General features: G+C 46.1%; 1 protein-coding gene across 1 annotated transcript in view; it reads right to left on the minus strand.

Annotated features, from left to right (window-relative positions):
* The window catches only part of tecpr2 (tectonin beta-propeller repeat containing 2), a 55,157-nt gene that overhangs the window by 7,035 nt on the left and 26,136 nt on the right, over positions 1–21,986 (minus strand). The window contains exons 14-23 of the mRNA XM_061925198.2: positions 20,413–20,637; positions 20,258–20,325; positions 20,076–20,194; positions 18,092–18,265; positions 16,048–16,228; positions 15,697–15,838; positions 15,356–15,581; positions 15,193–15,282; positions 15,043–15,140; positions 14,847–14,982 (exon numbers count right to left, since the gene is read on the minus strand). Of these exons, the coding sequence (XP_061781182.1) occupies positions 14,847–14,982; positions 15,043–15,140; positions 15,193–15,282; positions 15,356–15,581; positions 15,697–15,838; positions 16,048–16,228; positions 18,092–18,265; positions 20,076–20,194; positions 20,258–20,325; positions 20,413–20,637 (1,459 nt within the window). The remainder of the gene's footprint in view (positions 1–14,846; positions 14,983–15,042; positions 15,141–15,192; positions 15,283–15,355; positions 15,582–15,696; positions 15,839–16,047; positions 16,229–18,091; positions 18,266–20,075; positions 20,195–20,257; positions 20,326–20,412; positions 20,638–21,986) is intronic.

Below are 21,986 nucleotides of genomic sequence, written 5' to 3' on the forward strand. Positions count from 1 at the left end.
AGTTTGGTTCTTTTATGAATTTATTATGGGTCTACTGAAAATGTGAGCAAATCTGCTGGGTCAAAAGTATACATACAGCAATGTTAATATTTGCTCACATGTCCCGTGGCAAGTTTCACTGCAATAAGGCGCTTTTGGTAGCCATCCACAAGCTTCTGGTTGAATTTTTGACCACTCCTCTTGACAACATTGGTGCAGTTCCGCTAAATGTGTTGGTTTTCTGACATGGACTTGTTTCTTCAGCATTGTCCACATGTTCTCAATGGGGTTTAAGTCAGGACTTTGGGAAGGCCATTCTAAAACCTTAATTCTAGCCCAATTTAGCTATTCCTTTACCACTTTTGACGTGTGTTTGGGGTCATTGTCCTATTGGAACACCCAACTGCGCCCAAGACTCAACCTCCGGGCTTATGATTTTAGGTTGTCCTGAAGAATTTGGAGGTAATCCTCCTTGTTCATTGTCCCATTTACTCTCTGTAAAGCATCAGTTCCATTGGCAGCAAAACAGGCCCAGAGCCTAATACTACCACCACCATGCTTGACGGTAGGAATTGGTGTTCCTGGGATTAAAGGCCTCACCTTTTCCCCTCTAAACATATTGCTGGGTATTGTGGCCAAACAGCTCACTTTTTGTTTCATCTGACCACAGAACTTTCCTCCAGAAGGTCTTATCTTTGTCCATGTGATCAGCAGCAAACTTTAGATGAGCCTTATGGTGTTGCTTCTGGAGCAAGGGCTTCCTTCTTGCATGGTAGACTCTCATCCATGGCGATTCCCCAGGCACTGCTTCCTCATAGGAAGACGTGTTGGTAGGATTGAGGAGGTCTTCGAAGTATTACCTCCACCGATCCACAACATTCGCAGTCGAGGTCAGCAGAACACCATCCTCACCAAACACGGTGTTGACAATGCACTGTTACCCCTTCCTGAGGCAGCGGATGTTGGTCCAGAATCGCTTCGAAGCCGTCTGGAAGTCGTTTTCCATGGCTCCCCCGAACTCCTCCCATGTCCGAGTTTTTGCCTCCGCGGCCGCTGAAGCCACACACCTGTCTGCTGCCTCCGGAGTCCTATGAGCCAAAAGAACCCGATAGGACTCTTTCTTCAGCTTAACGGCATCCCTCACCGCTGGTGTCCACTAACGGGTTCTAGGATTACCGCCACGACAGGAACCAACCACCTTGCGGCCACAGCTCCAATCGGCCGCCTCGACAATAGAGGTACGGAACATCGTCCACTAGGACTCAATGACCAGCGCCACCTTCGTGACATGTTCAAAGTTCTTCCGGAGGCGGGAATTGAAACTCTCTCTGACAGGAGACTCTGCTAGGCGTTCCCAGCAGACCCTCACAATGCGTTTGGGCCAGGTCTACAGGCCTGTAGTCCTGTAGCTTATATATATATATATATATATATATATATATATATATATATATATATATATATATATACATATACATATATATATATATACACTGTATATATATATATATATATATACTGTATATATATATATATATATATATATATATATATATATATATGCTGCAGCCCCCCGCGACCCCAAGAGGGACAAGCGGTACAAAATGGATGGATGGAGATGTATAAAAAATCTCCTTCTCACCCCGGTGGGGTGGTACCTGTGTCATCCTCAAGCTCGGGTCCTCTACCAGAGGTCTGGGAGTTTGAGGGTTCTGCGTAGTATCTTGGCTGTTCCTAGGACTGCGCTCTTCTGGACTGATGCTTCAGATGTTGTTCCCGGGATCTGTGGAACCACTTTCCCAGTTTGGGGGTTACTGCCCCAAGCGCCCCTACTACCACGGGGACCACGCTAGCCTTGACCTTCCACATCCGTTCCAGCTGTTCTTTCAACCCTTGGTACTTCTCAAGTTTCTCGTGTTCCTTCTTCCTGATGTTGGCGTCAGCTGCGATTGCCACATTTATCACCACCACCCTTTTCCGCTCTTTGTCCACCACCACTACGTCTGTTTGGTTAGCCAGGAGCTGTTTGTCAGTCTGGAAGCTGAAGTCCCACAGAAGTTGTTCTCAGCCACCTTCTGTAGTATGGCCCATTGGGATTTGGGTACTTCTATTCCATACTGGTTGCAGATGTTCCTGTATACTATCCCAGCCACTTGGTTGTGCCTCTCCAAATACGCTGATCCAGCCAGCATCTTACAGCCTGCTACTATGTGCTGGACTGTCTCAGGGGCTTCTTTGCACAGTCTGCATCTTGAGTCTGATCTACTCTGGTAGATCTTGGCCTCTATGGCTCTTGTGCTAATGGCCTGTTCTTGTGCTGCCATGATTAGTGCCTCTGTGCTGTCTGCCAGTCCTGCATTTTCCAGCCACTGGTAGGATTTCTTGATATCAGCCACTTCCTCTATCTGACGGTGGTACATGCCATGTAGGGGCTTGTCCGTCCATGTTGTCTGCTCCTCTTCTGCATTCTCATCAGGGTTCTGCTGCCTGAGACATTCACTTAGCAGTTCATCCTTCGGGGCCATGTTTTCTATGTATTCTCGAATTTTTGGTGTTTCATCCTGGACTGTTGCCTTGACGCTCACTAGTCCTCAGCCTCCCTCTTTTCGCTAAGTGTATAGCCTCAGGGTGCTGGACTTGGGGTGGAACCCTCCGTGCATGGTGAGGAGCTTTCTAGTCTTGATATCTGTGGCTTCTATCTCCTCATTTGGCCAGCTTATGATACCAGCGGGGTATCTGATGACTGGTAGTGCGTACATGTTGATGGTGCAGACCTTGTTCTTACCATTCAGCTGACTTTTCAGGACCTGCCTTACTCTCTGGAGGTATTTGGCTGTGGTTGACTTCCTTGTGGCCTCTTCATGGTTTCCACAAGCCTGTGGGATCCCAAAGTACTTGTAGCTGTCTTGGATATCACCTATGTTTCCCTCTGGTAGGTCAATCCCCTCAGTTCTGATCATCTTGCCTGTCTTTGAGACCATCCGGCCACACTTGTCCAATCCGAATGATATCCCTATGTCATTGCTGTAGATCCTGGTGGTGTGGATCAGTGAGTCTATTTCTCGCTCGCTCCTGGCATACAGCTTGATGTCATCCATGTAGAGCAGGTGGCTGATTGTTGCCCCACTACGGAATTGATACCCGTAGCCGCTCTTCGTAATGATCTGACTGAGTGGGTTTAGGCCTAGGCAGAACAGCAGTGGTGATAGCGCATCTCCTTGGTATATGCCGCACTTGATGTTGACTTGGGCAATCGGATTTGAATTGGCCTCTAGGGTTGTCTGCCACATTTCCATCGAGTTCTGGATGAAGGCCCCTTAGGTTCCTGTTTATCTTATACAGTTCCAGACATTCCAGTATCCATGTGTGTGGCATTGAGTCATAGGCTTTCTTGTAGTCAAACCAGGCAGTGCATAGGTTGGTCTGCCTCTTCTTACAGTCTCGGGCAACTGTTTTATCAACCAGTAGCTGGTGCTTGGCTCCTCTGGTATAACTGCCAATTCCTTTCTGTGCCTCACTAATGTATTGAGCCACATGCTTACTCATTTTTCCCGCAATGATGCCTGACAGGGCCTTCCATGTTGTGCAGAGACAGGTAATTGGCCGGTAGTTGGATGGGATGGGTCCCTTCAGGGGGTCCTTCATGATTAGGACTGATCTGCCCTGGGTCGGCCATTCTGGGTGGGTCCCATCGCTCAGCAGCTGGTTCATCTGTGCTGCTAGGCGTTCATGGAGTGCAGTTAGCTTCTTCAGTATGGATCATATCGGGGCCTGGTGCTGTCCAGCTCTTCATCTTTGACACTCTTTGTTGTATGTCTGCCATTGAGATGGTTACTGGTTCTTGTTCTGGGAGGTTGCTGTGGTCAGCTCTCAGGCCCACTAACCATTGGGCATTGGTGTTATGTGATGCCTCTCTTTCCCATATGTCTTTCTAGTATTTTTCCACCTCAGCTCTTGGTGGGTCTGACCGGTTATTGTTTCCCGGCCACTGAGAGTACACCTTGGCTGGTTCAGTGGAGAACAGCTTGTTTATTGTCCTTGCCTCTCCCTCCTTGGTGTATCTCTTCAACCGGGTGGCCTCTTCTCTGTCAGTCCTCTACACAGCACCAAGCATTGTCCCACCCACACAACCATCTGATTGGTTAAAACTATAGCGGTAACAGCCAATCAGCAGTGCGTATTCAGAGCGCATGGATTCAGTGCTTTTGCGGTGGAGTTAGCAGATAGGTGTTTAGCAGGTGAGGATAAGGCAGCGGACTCTCCCCAAATTAAAATAAACACCTCCCAGTCAACTACTAGTAACATCACTAGAAACAAACTGCAGCTCAGCTCGCTCGCAGTCCTGGCCTGAGGTGAAGGCTAATTAGCTTTTAGCGTAACGTTAGCTCATTTTGCGGTGTGTGTGTGTGTGTGTGTGTGTGTGTTAGCTCATTGTGCGGTGTGTGTGTGTGCGTGTGTGTGTGTGTGGTGTGTGTGATAAAAATCAACTACAGGCTTCCCAAATGCTGTAATAAATTAAGCATGATGAGTTGGCTTGAAACTGTTTAATGTTGCACTTTTTATATGTAGAAGAAAAGTTGTATCATTTTATTTAATCTGAACAACAACTTGACGCAGTTTAATGTTGATTAACGTGGACAGAATTATTATAGTGTTCCCAATGTTAAAAGGATAAAGCCATTGTTTACAAATTTGGTAAATAAATGACCAAAAAAATTTATATTTTGTTGTTTTCGTACTGTACCGAAAATGAACCGAACCGTGACCTCTTAACCGAGGTACGTACAGAACCGAAATTTTTGTGTACCATTACACCCCTAATATATATATACTTACATATGCATGTATATACTGTATGCATGTGTACACACACAAATACATATATATATATATATATATATATATATATATATACTGTATATGTATATATATGTATGTGTGTATATATATATATATATATATATATATATATATACAGTATATATATATATATATATATATACATATATATACACACACAATATATATGTGTATAAATATGTGTGTGTATATATACAATATGTGTGTATATATATTTATATATACAACATATGTGTATATATATACACGCACAAGTATATTGTATATATATATATACATATACCTATATATATATATATATATATATATATATATATATATATATATATATATATATATATATATATATATATATATATATATATATATATATATATAAAGAGCAGCTCGAAGATCTCCATGAAAAATAAAAACGAAGGACCCAGATTTCCCTCGCCCGAGTCACCGGGGCCCCCCTCTGGAGCCAGGCCCGGAGGTGGGGCACAATGGCGAGCGCCTGGTGGCCGGGCACAGCTCGAAGAGGCAAAGTGGGTCCCCCCTCCAATGGGCTCACCACCCATAGCAGGGGCCATAGAGGTCGGGTGCAATGTGAGCTGGGCGGAAGCCGAAGGCAGGGCACTTGGCGGTCCGATCCTCGGCTAAATAAGCTAGCTCTTGGGACGTGGAACGTCACCTCGCTGGGGGGGGAAGGAGCCTGAGCTAGTGCGCGAGGTGGAGAAGTTCCGGCTAGATATAGTCGGACTCACTTCGACGCACAGCAAGGGCTCTGGAAACAGTTCTCTGTAGAGGGGCTGGACTCTCTTCCACTCAGGCGTTGCCAGCAGTGAGAGGCGACGGGCTGGGGTGGCAATTCTTTTTGCCCCCCGGCTCAGAGCCTGCCCGTTGGAGTTCAACCCAGTGGACGAGAGGGTAGCTTCCCTCCGCCTTCGGGTGGGGGGACGGGTCCTGACTGTTGTTTGTGCTTACGCGCCAAACAGCAGCTCAGAGTACCCACCCTTTTTGGAGGGAGTACTGGAAAGTGCTCCCCCGGGTGATTCCCTCGTTCTACTGGGGGACTTCAAAGCTCATATTGGCAACAACAGTGAAACCTGGAGAGGCGTGATTGGGAAGAATGGCCGCCCGGATCTGAACCCGAGTGGTGTTTTGTTATTGGACTTTTGTGCTCGTCACAGATTGTCCATAACGAACCCATGTTCAAACATAAGGGTGTCCATATGTGCACTTGGCACCAGGACACCCTAGGCCGCAGTTCCATGATCGACTTTGTAGTTGTGTCATCGGATTTGCAGTCTCATGTTTTGGACACTCGGGTGAAGAGAGGGGCGGAGCTTTCTACCGATCACCACCTGGTGGTGAGTTGGCTGCGATGTTGGGGGAGGATGCCGGACAGACCTGGCAGGCCCAAACGCATTGTGAGGGTCTACTGGGAACGCCTAGCAGAGTCTCCTGTCAGAGAGAGTTTCAATTCCGGCCTCCGGAAGAACTTTGAACATGTCACGAGGGAGGTGCTGGACATTGAGTCCTAGTGGACGATGTTCCGTACCTCTATTGTCGAGGCGGCCGACTGGGGGTGGATGAGATCCGGCCGGAGTTTCTTAAGGCTCTGGATGCTGTGGGGCTGTCTTGGTTGACAAGACTCTGCAGCATTGCGTGGATATCGGGGGCAGTACCTCTGGATTGGCAGACCGGGGTGGTGGTTCCTCTCTTTAAGAAGGGGAACCAGAGGGTGTGTTCCAACTATCGTGGGATCACACTCCTCAGCCTTCCCGGTAAGGTCTATTCAGGTGTACTGGAGAGGAGACTACGCCGGATAGTCGAACCTCGGATTCAGGAGGAACAGTGTGGTTTTCGTTCTGGTCGTGGAACTGTGGACCAGCTCTATACTCTCGGCAGGATCCTTGATGGTGCATGGAAGTTTGCCCAACCAGTCTACATGTGCTTTGTGGACCAGTGCTCAGAGAGTATGGGGTATTGGACTGTCTGATTGTGGCGGTCCGCTCACTGTACGATCAGTGTCAGAGATTGGTACGCATTGCCGGCGGTAAGTCGAACACGTTTCCAATGAGGGTTGGACTCCGCCAAGGCTGCCCTTTGTCACCGATTCTGTTCATAACTTTTATGGACAGAATATCTAGGCGCAGTCAGGGCGTTGAGGGGATCCGGTTTGGTGGCTGCAGGATTAGGTCTCTGCTTTTTTCAGATGATGTGGTCCGGATGGCTTCATCTGGCCAGGATCTTCAGCTCTCACTGGATCGGTTCACAGCCGAGTGTGAAGCGACTGGGATGAGAATCAGCACCTCCAAGTCCGAGTCCATGGTTCTCGCCCGGAAAAGGGTGGAGTGCCATCTCCGGGTTGGGCAGGAGACCCTGCCCCAAATGGAGGAGTTCAAGTACCTGGGAGTCTTGTTCAAGAGTGAGGGAAGAGTGGATCGTGAGATCGACAGGCGGATCGGTGCGGCGTATTCAGTAATGCGGATGCTGTATCAAATCGTTGTGGTGAAGAAGGAGCTGAGCCAGAAGGCAAAGCTCTCAATTTACCGGTCGATCTACGTTCCCATTCTCACCTATGGTCATGAGCTTTGGGTTATGACCGAAAGGACAAGATCACGGGTACAAGCGGCCGAAATGGGTTTCCTCCGCCGGGTGGCGGGGCTCTCCCTTAGAGATAGGGTCAGAAACTCTGCCATCCGGAGGGAGCTCAAAGTAAAGCCGCTGCTCCTTCACATCGAGAGGAGCCAAATGAGGTGGTTTGGGCATCTGGCCAGGGAGGCGTTCAGGTGTTTAGGGCAGGTGTTTAGGGCATGTCCGACCGGTAGGAGGCCACGGGGAAAAACCAGGACACGTTGGGAAGACTATGTCTCCCAGCTGGCCTGGGAACGCCTCGGGATGCCCCGGGAAGAGCTCGACGAAGTGGCTGCGGAGAGGTAAGTCTGGGCTTCCCTGCTTAGACTTAGACTTCCTTTTTATTGTCATTCAAATTTGAACTTTACAGTACAGATAAGAACGAAATTTCGTTACATAAGCTCATGGTCGTGCCTTAGGCTACTGCCCCCGCGCCCAGACCTCGGATAAGCGGAAGAAGACGGATGGATGGATGGTAAATAAAATTATTTTATCTTTAATTATGATCATGATTTCTGGTTATGTTAGACCAGCAGAGAAGGCCTTGCTGGCCCTGACGGCACACCACTGAGAATATATATATACAGGTAAAAGCCAGTAAATTAGAATATTTTGAAAAACTTTATTTATTTCAGTAATTGCATTCAAAAGGTGTAACTTGTACATTATATTTATTCATTGCACACAGACTGATGCATTCAAATGTTTATTTCATTTAATTTTGATGATTTGAAGTGGCAACAAATGAAAATCCAAAATTCCGTGTGTCACAAAATTAGAATATTACTTAAGGCTAATACAAAAAAGGGATTTTTAGAAATGTTGGCCAACTGAAAAGTATGAAAATGAAAAATATGAGCATGTACAATACTCAATACTTGGTTGGAGCTCCTTTTGCCTCAATTACTGCGTTAATGCGGCGTGGCATGGAGTCGATGAGTTTCTGGCACTGCTCAGGTGTTATGAGAGCCCAGGTTGCTCTGATAGTGGCCTTCAACTCTTCTGCGTTTTTGGGTCTGGCATTCTGCATCTTCCTTTTCACAATACCCCACAGATTTTCTATGGGGCTAAGGTCAGGGGAGTTGGCGGGCCAATTTAGAACAGAAATACCATGGTCCGTAAACCAGGCACGGGTAGATTTTGCGCTGTGTGCAGGCGCCAAGTCCTGTTGGAACTTGAAATCTCCATCTCCATAGAGCAGGTCAGCAGCAGGAAGCATGAAGTGCTCTAAAACTTGCTGGTAGACGGCTGCGTTGACCCTGGATCTCAGGAAACAGAGTGGACCGACACCAGCAGATGACATGGCACCCCAAACCATCACTGATGGTGGAAACTTTACACTAGACTTCAGGCAACGTGGATCCTGTGCCTCTCCTGTCTTCCTCCAGACTCTGGGACCTCGATTTCCAAAGGAAATGCAAAATTTGCATGGTTGGGTGATGGTTTGGGGTGCCATGTCATCTGCTGGTGTCGGTCCACTCTGTTTCCTGAGATCCAGGGTCAACGCAGCCGTCTACCAGCAAGTTTTAGAGCACTTCATGCTTCCTGCTGCTGACCTGCTCTATGGAGATGGAGATTTCAAGTTCCAACAGGACTTGGCGCCTGCACACAGCGCAAAATCTACCCGTGCCTGGTTTACGGACCATGGTATTTCTGTTCTAAATTGGCCCGCCAACTCCCCTGACCTTAGCCCCATAGAAAATCTGTGGGGTATTGTGAAAAGGAAGATGCAGAATGCCAGACCCAAAAACGCAGAAGAGTTGAAGGCCACTATCAGAGCAACCTGGGCTCTCATAACACCTGAGCAGTGCCAGAAACTCATCGACTCCATGCCACGCCGCATTAACGCAGTAATTGAGGCAAAAGGAGCTCCAACCAAGTATTGAGTATTGTAGATGCTCATATTTTTCATTTTCATACTTTTCAGTTGGCCAACAATTCTAAAAATCCCTTTTTTGTATTAGCCTTAAGTAATATTCTAATTTTGTGACACACGGAATTTTGGATTTTCATTTGTTGCCACTTCAAATCATCAAAATTAAATGAAATAAACATTTGAATGCATCAGTCTGTGTGCAATGAATAAATATAATGTACAAGTTACACCTTTTGAATGCAATTACTGAAATAAATCAAGTTTTTCAAAATATTCTAATTTACTGGCTTTTACCTGTATATATATATATATATATATATATATATATATATATATATATATATATATATATATATATATATATATATATATATATATATATATATATATACATATATATACAGTGAGGTCCACAAGTATTTGCACACCCTGCAATTTTGCAAGTTCTCCCACTTAGACATTAGGGAGAGGTCTGAAATGTTCATCATAGATGTATTTCCACTGTTAGAGACATAATCTAAAAAGAAAAATCCGGAAATCACATTGTATGATTTTTTTAATGATTTATTTGTATGTTACTGAGGTTCATAAGTATTTGCACACATGAGAATCAGCAAGAATTATGACTCTCAAAGAGCTGTCAGTCTACCTTAAAAAAAAAGTCCACCTTTACCCCACAACTAATCACCCACCCACCACCCCTTTGAGCTCATTAAAGTCACCTGTGCAGCCCACAGTCAGTCAAGGTCCAACTGCTACCATGGGCAAGACCAAAGAGCTGTCAAAAAAGACCAGAGACAAAATTGTAGAGCTCCACAAAGCTGGAAAAGGCTATGGGACAATTGGGAAGCAGCTTGGTGAGAATAGATCAACTGTTGCAGCAATTGTTAGAAAATTGCAGAGGCTAAACATTACGGCTAATCTACCTCGGACTGGGGCTCCATGTAAGATCTCACCTCGCCGGGCATCACTCATGATAAGAAAAGTGAGGAATCAGCCCAGAACTACACGGCAGGAGCTGGTGAATGACCTGAAGAGAGCTGGGACCACAGTTTCCAAGGCTACTATCAGTACAACACTACGGCGTAGTGCTTTAAAATCATGCATCGCACGGACGGTTCCACTGCTTATGTCAGCCCATGTCTGAAGGTTGCCAATGGTCATCTGGATGATCCAGCGGAGTCATGGGAGAAAGTCATGTGGTCAGATGAGACCAAAATATAACTTTTTTGTATAAACTCCACTCGTTAGGTTTGGAGGAAAAAGAAGGATGAGTATCATCCCAAGAACACCATCCCTACAGTGAGGCATGGGGGTGGAAACATCATGCTTTGGGGGTGCTTTTCAGCAAAGGGGACAGGACGACTGCACTGTATTAAGGAGAGGATGAACGGGGTCATGTATTGTGAGCTTTTGGCCAAAAACCTCCTTCCCTCAGTCAGAGCATTGAAGATGGGTCGTGGCTGGGTCTACCAACATGACAATGACCCAAAGCACACAGCCAGGATAACCAAGGAGTGGCTCCATACCAAGCATATCAAGGTTCTGGAGTGGCCTAGCCAGTCTCCAGACCTAAATCCAATAGAAAATCTTTGGAGGGAGCTGAAACTTTGTGTTGCTCGGCGACAGCCCCGAAACCTGACAGATCTAGAGAAGATTTGTGTGGAGGAGTGGGCCAAAATCCCTGTTGCCGTGTGTGCAAACCTGGTGAAGAACTATAGGAAACGTTTGACCTCTGTAATTGCAAACAAAGGCTTCTGCACTAAATATTAACACTGATGTTCTCATGTGTGCAAATACTTATGAACCACAGTAACATACATATAAATCATTAAAATAATAATACAATGTGATTTCCGGATTTTTCTGTTTAGAGTATGTCTCTAACAGTGGAAATACATCTACGATGAACATTTCAGACCTCTCCCTAATTTCTAAGTGGGGGAACTTGCAAAATTGCAGGGTGTGCAAATACATATATATATATATATATAAACCGTCAACTTCCTTGACGTCACTTTCAACCTGAGAAATAACAGCTACCAACCATTCACGAAACCCAACACAACACTCCAATACGTGCACCATGACAGCAACCACCCACCCACCACCACGAAAAGAATACCTACCGGAATCAATAAAAGGCTATCGATGCTGTCATCTAGCAAAGCTGAATTTGACCAAGCAACCCCCCCGTACCAAAAAGCCCTTGATGAAAGCGGATACAATTTCACCCTCACCTTTGAACCCACGCCAGGAAACCAGCCAAAAAAGAACAGAAAACGAAACGACATCATCTGGTACAACCCCCCATACAGCAAAAACGTCTCAACGAACATTGGACACAAATTCCTCAATCTGATTGACAAACACTTTCCCAAAGACAACACCCTAAGAAAAGTATTCAACAAGAACAACATTAAATTGAGCTACAGCTGCATGAACAATATACGACAAATCATCTCAAACCACAACAAAACAATTGCAAATGAGCCGTCGGCCCCCAGACAGAGCGACTCCAAAACCAACAAAGGATGTAACTGTCGAAAGAAACCTGATTGCCCTCTCAACGGGGGATGCTTACAAACATCAGTTGTCTACCAATCTAAGGTAATACGCAAGGACATTAACACATCCGACACATATGTAGGATTAACCGAGGGAGAATTCAAAACCAGATGGAACAATCACAAGGCTTCTTTCAGGAACAAAAACCTGCGAAATACCACAGAACTCAGCAAACACATTTGGGACCTCAAAGACAATAATGTTGAATATTCAATAACATGGCAAATTCTTGCATCCAGCACACCTTACAATAGTGGTAATAAAAGATGCAACCTATGCTTGAAAGAGAAACTGTTTATTATTTACCGTCCAGACCTGTCATCCCTCAACAAGCGCAGCGAAATTGTAACAACATGCCGCCATAGACGGAAACACCTCCTAGGTAACACATGAGCCAATCACCACGCCCCTAGGCCAGCCTGTACCCACCCACTCTGTGCCCTATATAAACCATGGTATGCGAATGCTCCCATTAAAATCTCCTGATGATTGAGGGTACCCCCCCCCTCATGAAACAGGCCTGTAGACATGAAATAGTCTTGTGATTTTTTTCCCACACATATATATATATATATATATATATATATATATATATATACATACATATATATATATATATATAAAGTAATAATATTATGAGTATATATAATAGTAAGTGGATATATGTAATAATGTACAAACCCTGTTTCCATATGAGTTGGGAAATTGTGTTAGATGTAAATATAAACGGAATACAATGATCTGCAAATCATTTTCAACCCATATTCATGCTACAAAGACAACATATTTGATGTTCAAACTGATAAACTTTTTTTTTTGTGCAAATACCAGGTACTCCGGCTTCCTCCCACCTCCAAAGACATGCACCTGGGGATAGGTTGATTGGCAACACTAAATGGGCCCTAGTGTGTGAATGTGAGTGTGAATGTTGTCTGTCTATCTGTGTTGGCCCTGCGATGAGGTGGCGACTTGTCCAGGGTGTACCCCGCCTTCCGCCAGATTGTAGCTGAGATAGGCTCCAGCGCCCCTCGCAACACCGAAGGGAATAAGCGGTAGAAAATGGATGGATGGATAATCATTAACTTTAGAATTTGATGCCAGCAACACGTGACAAAGAAGTTGGGAAAGGTGGCAATAAATACTGATAAAGTTGAGGAATGCTCATCAAACACTTATTTGGAACATCCCACAGGTGTGCAGGCTAATTGGGAACAGGTGGGTGCCATGATTGGGTATAAAAACAGCTTCCCAAAAAATGCTCAGTCTTTCACAAGAAAGGATGGGGCGAGGTACACCCCTTTTGTCCACAACTGCGTGAGCAAATAGTCAAACAGTTTAAGAACAACGTTTCTCAAAGTGCAATTGCAAGAAATGTAGGGATTTCAACATCTACGGTCCATAATATCATCAAAAGGTTCAGAGAATCTGGAGAAATCACTCCACGTAAGCGCCATGGCCGGAAACCAACATTGAATGACCGTGACCTTCGATCCCTCAGACGGCACTGTATCAAAAACCGACATCAATCTCTAATGGATATCACCACATGGGCTCAGGAACACTTCTGAAAACCACTGCCACTAAATACAGTTTGTCACTACATCTGTAAGTGCAAGTTAAAGCTCTACTATGCAAAGCGAAAGTCATTTATCAACAACACCCAGAAACGCCGCCGGCTTCTCTGGGCCGGAGATCATCTAAGATGGACTGATGCAAAGTGGAAAAGTGTTCTGTGGTCTGACGAGTCCACATTTCAAATTGTTTTTGGAAATATTTGACATCGTGTCATCCGGACCAAAGGGGAAGCGAACCATCCAGACTGTTATTGACGCAAAGTTCAAAAGCCAGCATCTGTGATGGTATGGGGGTGCATTAGTGCCCAAGGCATGGGTAACTTACACATCTGTGAAAGCGCCATTAATGTTGAAAGGTACATACAGGTTTTGGAACAACATATGCTGCCATCTAAGCGCCATCTTTTTTATGGACGCCCTTGCTTATTTCAGCAAGACAATGCCAAGCCACATTCAGCACGTGTTACAACAGCGTGGCTTTGTAAAAAAAAGAGTGCGGGTACTTTCCTGGACCGCCTGCAGTCCAGACCTGTCTCCCATCGAAAATGTGTGGCGCATTATGAAGCGTAAAAACACGACAGCGGAGACCCCGGACTGTTGAACGACTGAAGCTCTACATAAAACAAGAATGGGAAAGAATTCCACTTTCAAAGCTTCAACAATTAGTTTCCTCAGTTCCCAATCCTTTATTGAGGGTTGTTAAAAGAAAAGGTGATGTAACACAGTGGTGAACATGCCCTTTCCCAACTACTTTGGCACGTGTTGCAGCCGTGAAATTCTAAGTTAATTATTACTGGCAAAAAAAAAAAAAAGTTTATGAGTTTGAACATCAAATATCTTGTCTTTGTAGTGCATTCAATTGAATATGGGCTGAAAGGATTTGCAAATCATTGTATTCCGTTTATATTTACATCGAACACAATTTCCCAATTCTGCCATCCGGGAGGAGCTCAAAGTAAAGCCGCTGCTCCTCCACATCGAGAGGAGCCAGATGAGGTGGTTCGGGCATCTGGTCAGGATGCCACCCGAACGCCTCCCTAGGGAGGTGTTTAGGGCACGTCCGACTGGTAGGAGGCCGCGGGGAAGACCCAGGACACGTTGGGAAGACTATGTCTCCCGGCTGGCCTGGGAACGCCTCGGGGTCCCACAGGAAGAGCTGGACGAAGTGGCTGGGGAGAGGGAAGTCTGGGCTTCCCTGCTTAGGCTGCTGCCCCCGCGACCCGACCTCGGATAAGCGGAAGAAGATGGATGGATGGATGGACAATTTCCCAACTCATATGGAAACGGGGTTTGTCGAAAAAAAGGGCTTGGTGATGAGTCAGCAATGATTCATGTTGCATCATCATAAAGGTTGTGGAAGAACCCACCCAGCTGACTGAGGTCCAGGGAAGTCCAGTTGAGTCCAGTAGGACAGGACGGAGACAGGGTCCGAATACTGACCCGGCCGTGAGAGTCCAGTCCCCACAGGGCATCCCTGCAAGCTGACAGTTGAGCCAGCTCCACCTGAGCGGGACAGGAAATCATAGTGTGACAACATCATAGGGCGGGTCAAAGGTCACTGACCTCTGCCGGCAGCGGCACCGAAGATGGGCGGAGCTCCCCATCCCCGTCCCACACGCACAACAGGTCCTTTCTGCTCTGAGCCAACCACAGGAAGGCACCTGGAAGACACACCTGTCTGTCACCCTGCCTGCGTGCGTGCGTGCGTCTTACCCTCTTTGTGTGGCACTGGGGAAGACGTGATGAAGGTCCACCTGGTGGCTGCCAGGGTTCCTCTGGGAACAAGGTTCTGCCAGAAGGTTCCTAAAAGAAAGAAAGCCAGGTGAATACTTTACGTACTGTAGTATAACTGTAGTCTTATTTGTACATGACTGACCCACGAGGCCGCTGTGGGCCAAGTGGAGCTGGTTCCGTCCCGACGCCACCCACACGCCACCGGCGTTGGCGCTGACCAGGGCGGGCTGGCGCTGCGAGTACTGAGACAAGAACGCCACCACCCGCTCCACCGGGGCCTTGGTTACCGTGGCAACGCTGTGTGTGGCGTTCAACAAGGTCTGGAACAGGCTTCCATGATCGAACACCGCGTAGTCCGAGATGCTGACCTGGGGGACGCCTCGTTAGACCTGGACGCCACACACACACACACACCCGCACATACCCACCCACAAACACACACAGCAGCACACACACACACCCACACACACCCGCACACAGTACCTGCCACCAATGGTCGTCTTGTCCGCGGGGTGAAGATGAAGAGATGCCGGTTCGAAACCAGAGGTTGCCTCTGACATCCAGTGCCCAAGCCATGCCGCCTTCTCCCAGAGCCACGCACATAAGCTCCACCCCCTGAGCCTCACTGGTCACATGACATCATGGACTACTAACCAGTACCATCAAGACAGCAATACACTACTACTAACAAACGACATGTAGTAATAAGAGAGAAAACCAGTACTACAGTAGTTTTACAGTAATATTAAGACAAGACTACAGTATTATTGCAGCAATATTACAGTAGCAGTAATGCAGTAGTATGAAGGCAATGCAGTATTATTCGAGTAGTACCTGACAGTGTCATACTTCCAGGCGTCTCCCAGGCTGCAGAAAGCATCAAGTCCTTCTCTGTAGTATAAAGTGTTGTGTTCACTCAGGGCCCAGACCACGCCCCCTCTGACACACACCTGGCTGAAGACGCACGGCGTGTCCACCTTGACCGAGCGAGCGCACGGACGCTCCAGACTCAGACCTGAAAGAACCCAGTCCAGTTAGCACGGCCACGCATTGTGGCAAGTACACAGGAAGTTACCTGTCTGCAGCAGCTAAAGCAAGTTAAAGTTAAAGCACCCATGATTGTCTCACACACACTAGGTGTGGCGAAATGATTCTCTGCATTTGACCCATCATCCTTGATCACCCCCTGCAAGGTGAGGGGAGCAATGAGCAGCAGCTGTGGCCGCGCCCGGGAATCATTTTTGGTGATTTAACCCCCAATTCCAACCCTTGATGCTGAGTGTCAAGCAGGGAGGTAATAGGTCCCATTGTTATAGTCTTTGGTACAACTTGGCCGGGGTTTGAACTCACGCCCTACCGATCTCAGGGCGGACACTCTAACCACAAGGCACCTGTCTACAGCATCTATAGGATGTTACCTTGGACCCCGACTTAAACAAGTTGAAAAACTTATTCGGGTGCTACCATTTAGTCAATCAATCAATCAATCAATCTTTATTTATATAGCCCTAAATCACAAGTGTCTCAAAGGGCTGCACAAGCCACAACGACATCCTCGGTACAAAGCCCACATACGGGCAAGGAAAAACTCACCCCAGTGGGACGTCGATGTGAAAGACTATGAGAAACCTTGGAGAGGACCGCATATGTGGGTAACCCCCCCCCCTCTAGGGGAGACCGAAAGCAATGGATGTCGAGTGGGTCTGACATAATATTGTGAGAGTCCAGTCCATAGTGGATCCAACATAATAGTAAGAGTCCAGTCCATAGTGGGGCCAGCAGGACACCATCCCGAGCGGAGACGGGTCAGCAGCGTAGAGATGTTCCCAGCCGATGCACAGGCGAGCGGTCCACCCCGGGTCCCGACTCTGGACAGCCAGCACTTCATCCATGGCCACCGGACCTGTGCCCCCCCCTCAAGGAAAAGGGGAGCAGAGGAGAAAAGAAAAGAAACGGCAGATCAACTGGTCTAACAGGGGGGCTATTTAAAGGCTAGAGTATACAAATGAGTTTTAAGATGGGACTTAAATGCTTCTACTGAGGTAGCATCTCTAATTGTTACCGGGAGGGCATTCCATAGTACTGGAGCCCGAATAGAAAACGCTCTATAGCCCGCAGACTTTTTTTGGGCTCTGGGAATCACTAATAAGCCGGAGTTCTTTGAACGCAGATTTCTTGCCGGGACATATGGTACAATGCAATCGACAAGATAGGACGGAGCTAGACCGTGTAGTATTTTATACGTAAGTAGTAAAACCTTAAAGTCACATCTTAAGTGCACAGGAAGCCAGTGCAGGTCCCATTGTTATAGTCTTTGGTACAACTTTGCCGGGGTTTGAACTCATGCCCTACCGATCTCAGGGCGGACACTCTAACCACAAGTCACCTGTCTACAGCATCTATAGGATGTTACCTTGGACCCCGACTTAAACAAGTTGAAAAACTTATTCGGGTGCTACCATTTAGTGGTCAATTGTACGGAATATGTACTTCACTGTGCAATCTACTATTACAAGTTTCAATCAATCAATCAATCACCTGTCTGCAGTCACAGGAAGTCACCTGCCCTGCAGCCTGCAGACAATTACCTGTTTGCAGCAGCTACAGAAAGTTACCTGTCTGCAGCACGCAGGAAGTTACCTGTCTGCAGCACGCAGGAAGTTACCTGTCTGCAGCAGATACAGGACTTTACCTGTCTGCAGCAGCTAAGGGAAGTTACCTGTCTGCAGCAGCTACAGGAAGTTACCTGTGTGCAGCAGCTACAATAAGTTACCTGTCTGTAGCAGTAGCAGGAAGTTACCTGTCTGTAACAGCTACAAGAAGTTACCTAGCCACATCAGCTACAGGACGTTACCTATCTACAGCTACAGGAAGTTACCTGTCTGCAAGTAGAGGTCTCCGTTGGTCCTGATGACCCAGGCTGAGTCATCACCGAGTGCCACAAAGGAGGTTTGCTCCACCGCCTTGTACCAGTGACGCTTTCCTCTTCCTGACACTTTGGCACAAGCAAACGCCGTCATGGTCTTCTGCTCCACCTTCCACAGCAGGTGACCTAACACCAGAGGTGGGACCAAGTCATTGTTTTGCAAGTCACAAGTAAGTCTCAAGTCTTTGCCCTCAAGTCCGAGTCAAGTCCCGAGTCAAGACAGGCAAGCCCCGAGTCAAGTCCAAAGTCAAGACTGGAAAGTCTCAAGTCAAGTCCTAAGTCCTGCATTTTGAGTTTCGAGTCCTTTCAAGTCCTTTTAACCACAGACTAATATATTAACACAGATTGTGTATGCTTTTCAAACGCTGTATTTATTTATTAAAACAAGTGCATTTTAAATTGCAGGAAAGAAAATTGTGCTGACATTGCACTTTATAATAGCACTATTAACCAGTCATTTTAAACATTAACTCATTCCTTTACAGAACAAATACATTGAAAAATAAAGTGCAAATGTACTTATTTGTACAAAAGTGTTAACATTGAAAAAACATGACATATACGTGAACATAACAAAAAAGTTGTACTTTTTATATGTCAGGGCCCTATGCTGCATTGCATTTGCAAAAGACCAAATTAGCCAAGAGTCTGTCAGTCATTTGTGCACGATGGGGGCGTAGTATGATGCCACCATGGCTGAAAACTCGCTCCACTGGAGCACTGGAGGCAGGCACTGCCAAGACTCTCATGGCCACTCGGAACAGTGAAGGAAGAGTCTTCATGTTCAATGCCCAGAACAAAAGGGGGAGAGAGTTTTTTTGGTTTGGTGCACTACTTGTAAGTGTATCTTGTGTTTTTTATGTTGATTTAATTTAAAAAAAAAAAAATTCTTGTGCGGCCCGATACCAATCGATCCACGGACCAGTACCGGGCCGCGGCCCGGTGGTTGGGGACCACTGAGGTAAACAACCAACAGTATGTCAGAAAGCTAGCTAAAACGGTACACATATTCATAATATAGTATACATTTTAACTGACCTTTATTTTACTATTTTTGTCTTTTTTTTAGGTGGCTAAAATACGCGGTGCTGCTGACCGCCGTCTAACGTTACGTGTGATATATTGACTAACGTAACCCTGCTTAAAAAAATCACTGAACAAAAAGTATGAATAAGGTAGTGAACTGCAACAGATTCCCGTGTTTGCAATAACGTTATAACGTTAGCAGTGAGTTTACAGCCTCACAGATTTAACTACACAGCAAATAAAAGTCACGTTACTTAGCCAATAAACGTTATCTTACATTCAAAACTTACCGTTCTTTGTGCAACTTCAAATGCCGGACGAAGTTGGAAGTTGTTGCCTCTCCATCAGTCATTTTCGAACCGCATGTGTTGCATACTGCAAACCGTTTTGTGTTGACCACCTCGTAATTTTTATACCCAAACGAAATTATTTTAGGCATCATTTTTTGTTCACTGGCGTGTGGTTTGGACATGTCTTCTTCGTTGGTTGTCCTGCAATTTGATTGGATGAATGCTGTGTGATGAAAACAAAGTAGATCTAATTTGATTGGCTGTTGTACTGAGACCACACCAGCTGACACACGCAACGCTGATAGACAAGTACACAATGACAAATACGAAGCGCTCCCGAATAACTTTTTCATCTTTGGGTTTTGGGGAAAGTAGCAAGTCATGTCAAGTCATGTCAATTCAAAAGGCTCAAGTCCAAGTGAAGTCACAAGTCATTGATGTTAAAGTCTAAGTCGAGTTGCAAGTCTTTTTACATTTTGTCAAGTCGAGTCTAAAGTCATCAAATTCATGACTCGAGTCTGACTCGAGTCCAAGTCATGTGACTCGAGTCCACACCTCTGCCTAACACGCACACACACACTTAGCAACCGCGGCTAACACCAGCGTTAATGGGAGCTTACCGGAGGGAGAGAGCGCCACCTGGTGGACATTGTCTTCAAAGCGCTGCCAACTGAGACTCATGCTTTCAGGCAGAGGACTGCAGAACAGTCCACCTTTAAAGTCCAAACACCACACGTACCTGCAACACACACACACATCATCACCTCCAGTCTCACACTCACACTCACACACACGCACACACCTGTCGGTCACATGAAGACTCAGTATTCCACATCCAGGTCCTGAGAAACCCATCCAGCTTTGGGCCAGCTAGTAAGACAAGGAAAGAAGAGTCAGCAGAGTGCGAACCTAGATGAAGGAAAAGATGAGCATGGACACAAGACTATTGGGTGTCACCTGGTCAGGTTTGTGTCCAAATGTGTCTTCCACTTCCTGGTGCGGTAATCCATCAGTCTGCTGGGTGTGGAAGCTGTCGCGTTCTGCCACACCGCCAGCGGGAGGCAGACTCTGGCAATAGATGTCGTTTTCTTCCTCGCTCGACACGCTCAACTTCCTGCTCGCGAGTCCAACAGAGTCCAACATCTGCTCCTTCACACCGTCAGGGGACGCCGCACGCTGATCCTGCACGTGCAACATTATTACCACCGGATTTCTACCCCTTGTCGGCTCATCCAGTCACAAGTCCAAAGCCATATTGTGGAACAACAATCCTGAACGTTAGCGCGCCCATGGTCCAGGACTATGAGGACTAGAGATGCGCGGATAGGCAAACATTTCATCCGCAACCGCATCAGAAAGTCGTCAACCATCCGCAATCCACCCGATCTAACATTTGATCAGAACTGCATCCGCCCGCCATCCGCCCGGTATATCTAATATAGACGATGCAAGGCATTAGTGAGGCACCTGCCAACTACTCCGGTTTTCCCGTAATTCGTACGGTTTTCATCAACCTATTCCGGGTTACGGGTGCAGTGATAAAAAATAAGTTTTTTCTTTAATTTAAAAAAAAAAGGGTGAAAACTACGCGAATTGCACCTTGTGCAGACAAGATTTTTCGATCGGACACGGAGGAATTAGCGATGTAAAAGACCACTTTGGGACAAAAAAACACAAGTCTAATGCCGTTGCTAGCGATACAAGTGGAAAACTTTCAACGTTTTTCGTCGCCCAAACAGATTCTTTGGATGTGATAAATGCCGAAGTTTTATTTACGGAGGCAATAATTGAGCATGGACTTCCAATCGCACTGGCTGATCACATGGGACAGTTACATGTTTGTAATGCAACCTTTAAAAATCATTACGCGATGATCGCGGTCCCAAAAATAAACTTTTCTTGCATGATAATGTCCAGAAAAATTCGCTTTATATTACTATAGAGTCCTTTTAACGAATGAGTTTGATGGTTTATCACAAACCTTAAATGAAAGAAGTCCTTTCTTCTCCTGCACCTGCATGCGCTTTGGCCTTGCTTCCTGTGTGGTGCGCAATCCTGTCGGCTGTATTTCACAGCACGACATACTGTTAAAAGTGTTTATACTATTTATGCTTTCAAGTCCAAGTTGAAGAAATCTTGTTAAATGTTGACAGCATAACTACCAAAATACAGAAGTATGTCCTTAATATTTTTGCAGTGCTATTTCTGTTGAAAAGTTCAAATGATTACATTAGAGATGTGATGTGCCACTTTTCAAAGTGTCTGATGGCTTAAATTAATTTTCATTAATTTTTCATATTTTGAATTCTTTTGAAAGGCTTACAAAAAAACTACATTTGAATTGTAATTCCATGCTATTGACAGGACTATTAATTTTAATGAAGTTAGCTTACCATGTTTACAGTATGATAATTGTGATAGAAATGTGAATTTCGGGGGGTGGCGGGCAGGTAAGCTGCTTACCTGCTGCGCGTGACGCCGGCCGCGGCGAAGGCGGACGAGGCGGGGTGTCGGTGCGGTGGGCGCGGTAG

Source organism: Nerophis lumbriciformis, linkage group LG29, assembly GCF_033978685.3.
Source record: "Nerophis lumbriciformis linkage group LG29, RoL_Nlum_v2.1, whole genome shotgun sequence".
Lineage (NCBI taxonomy): Eukaryota > Metazoa > Chordata > Actinopteri > Syngnathiformes > Syngnathidae > Nerophis > Nerophis lumbriciformis.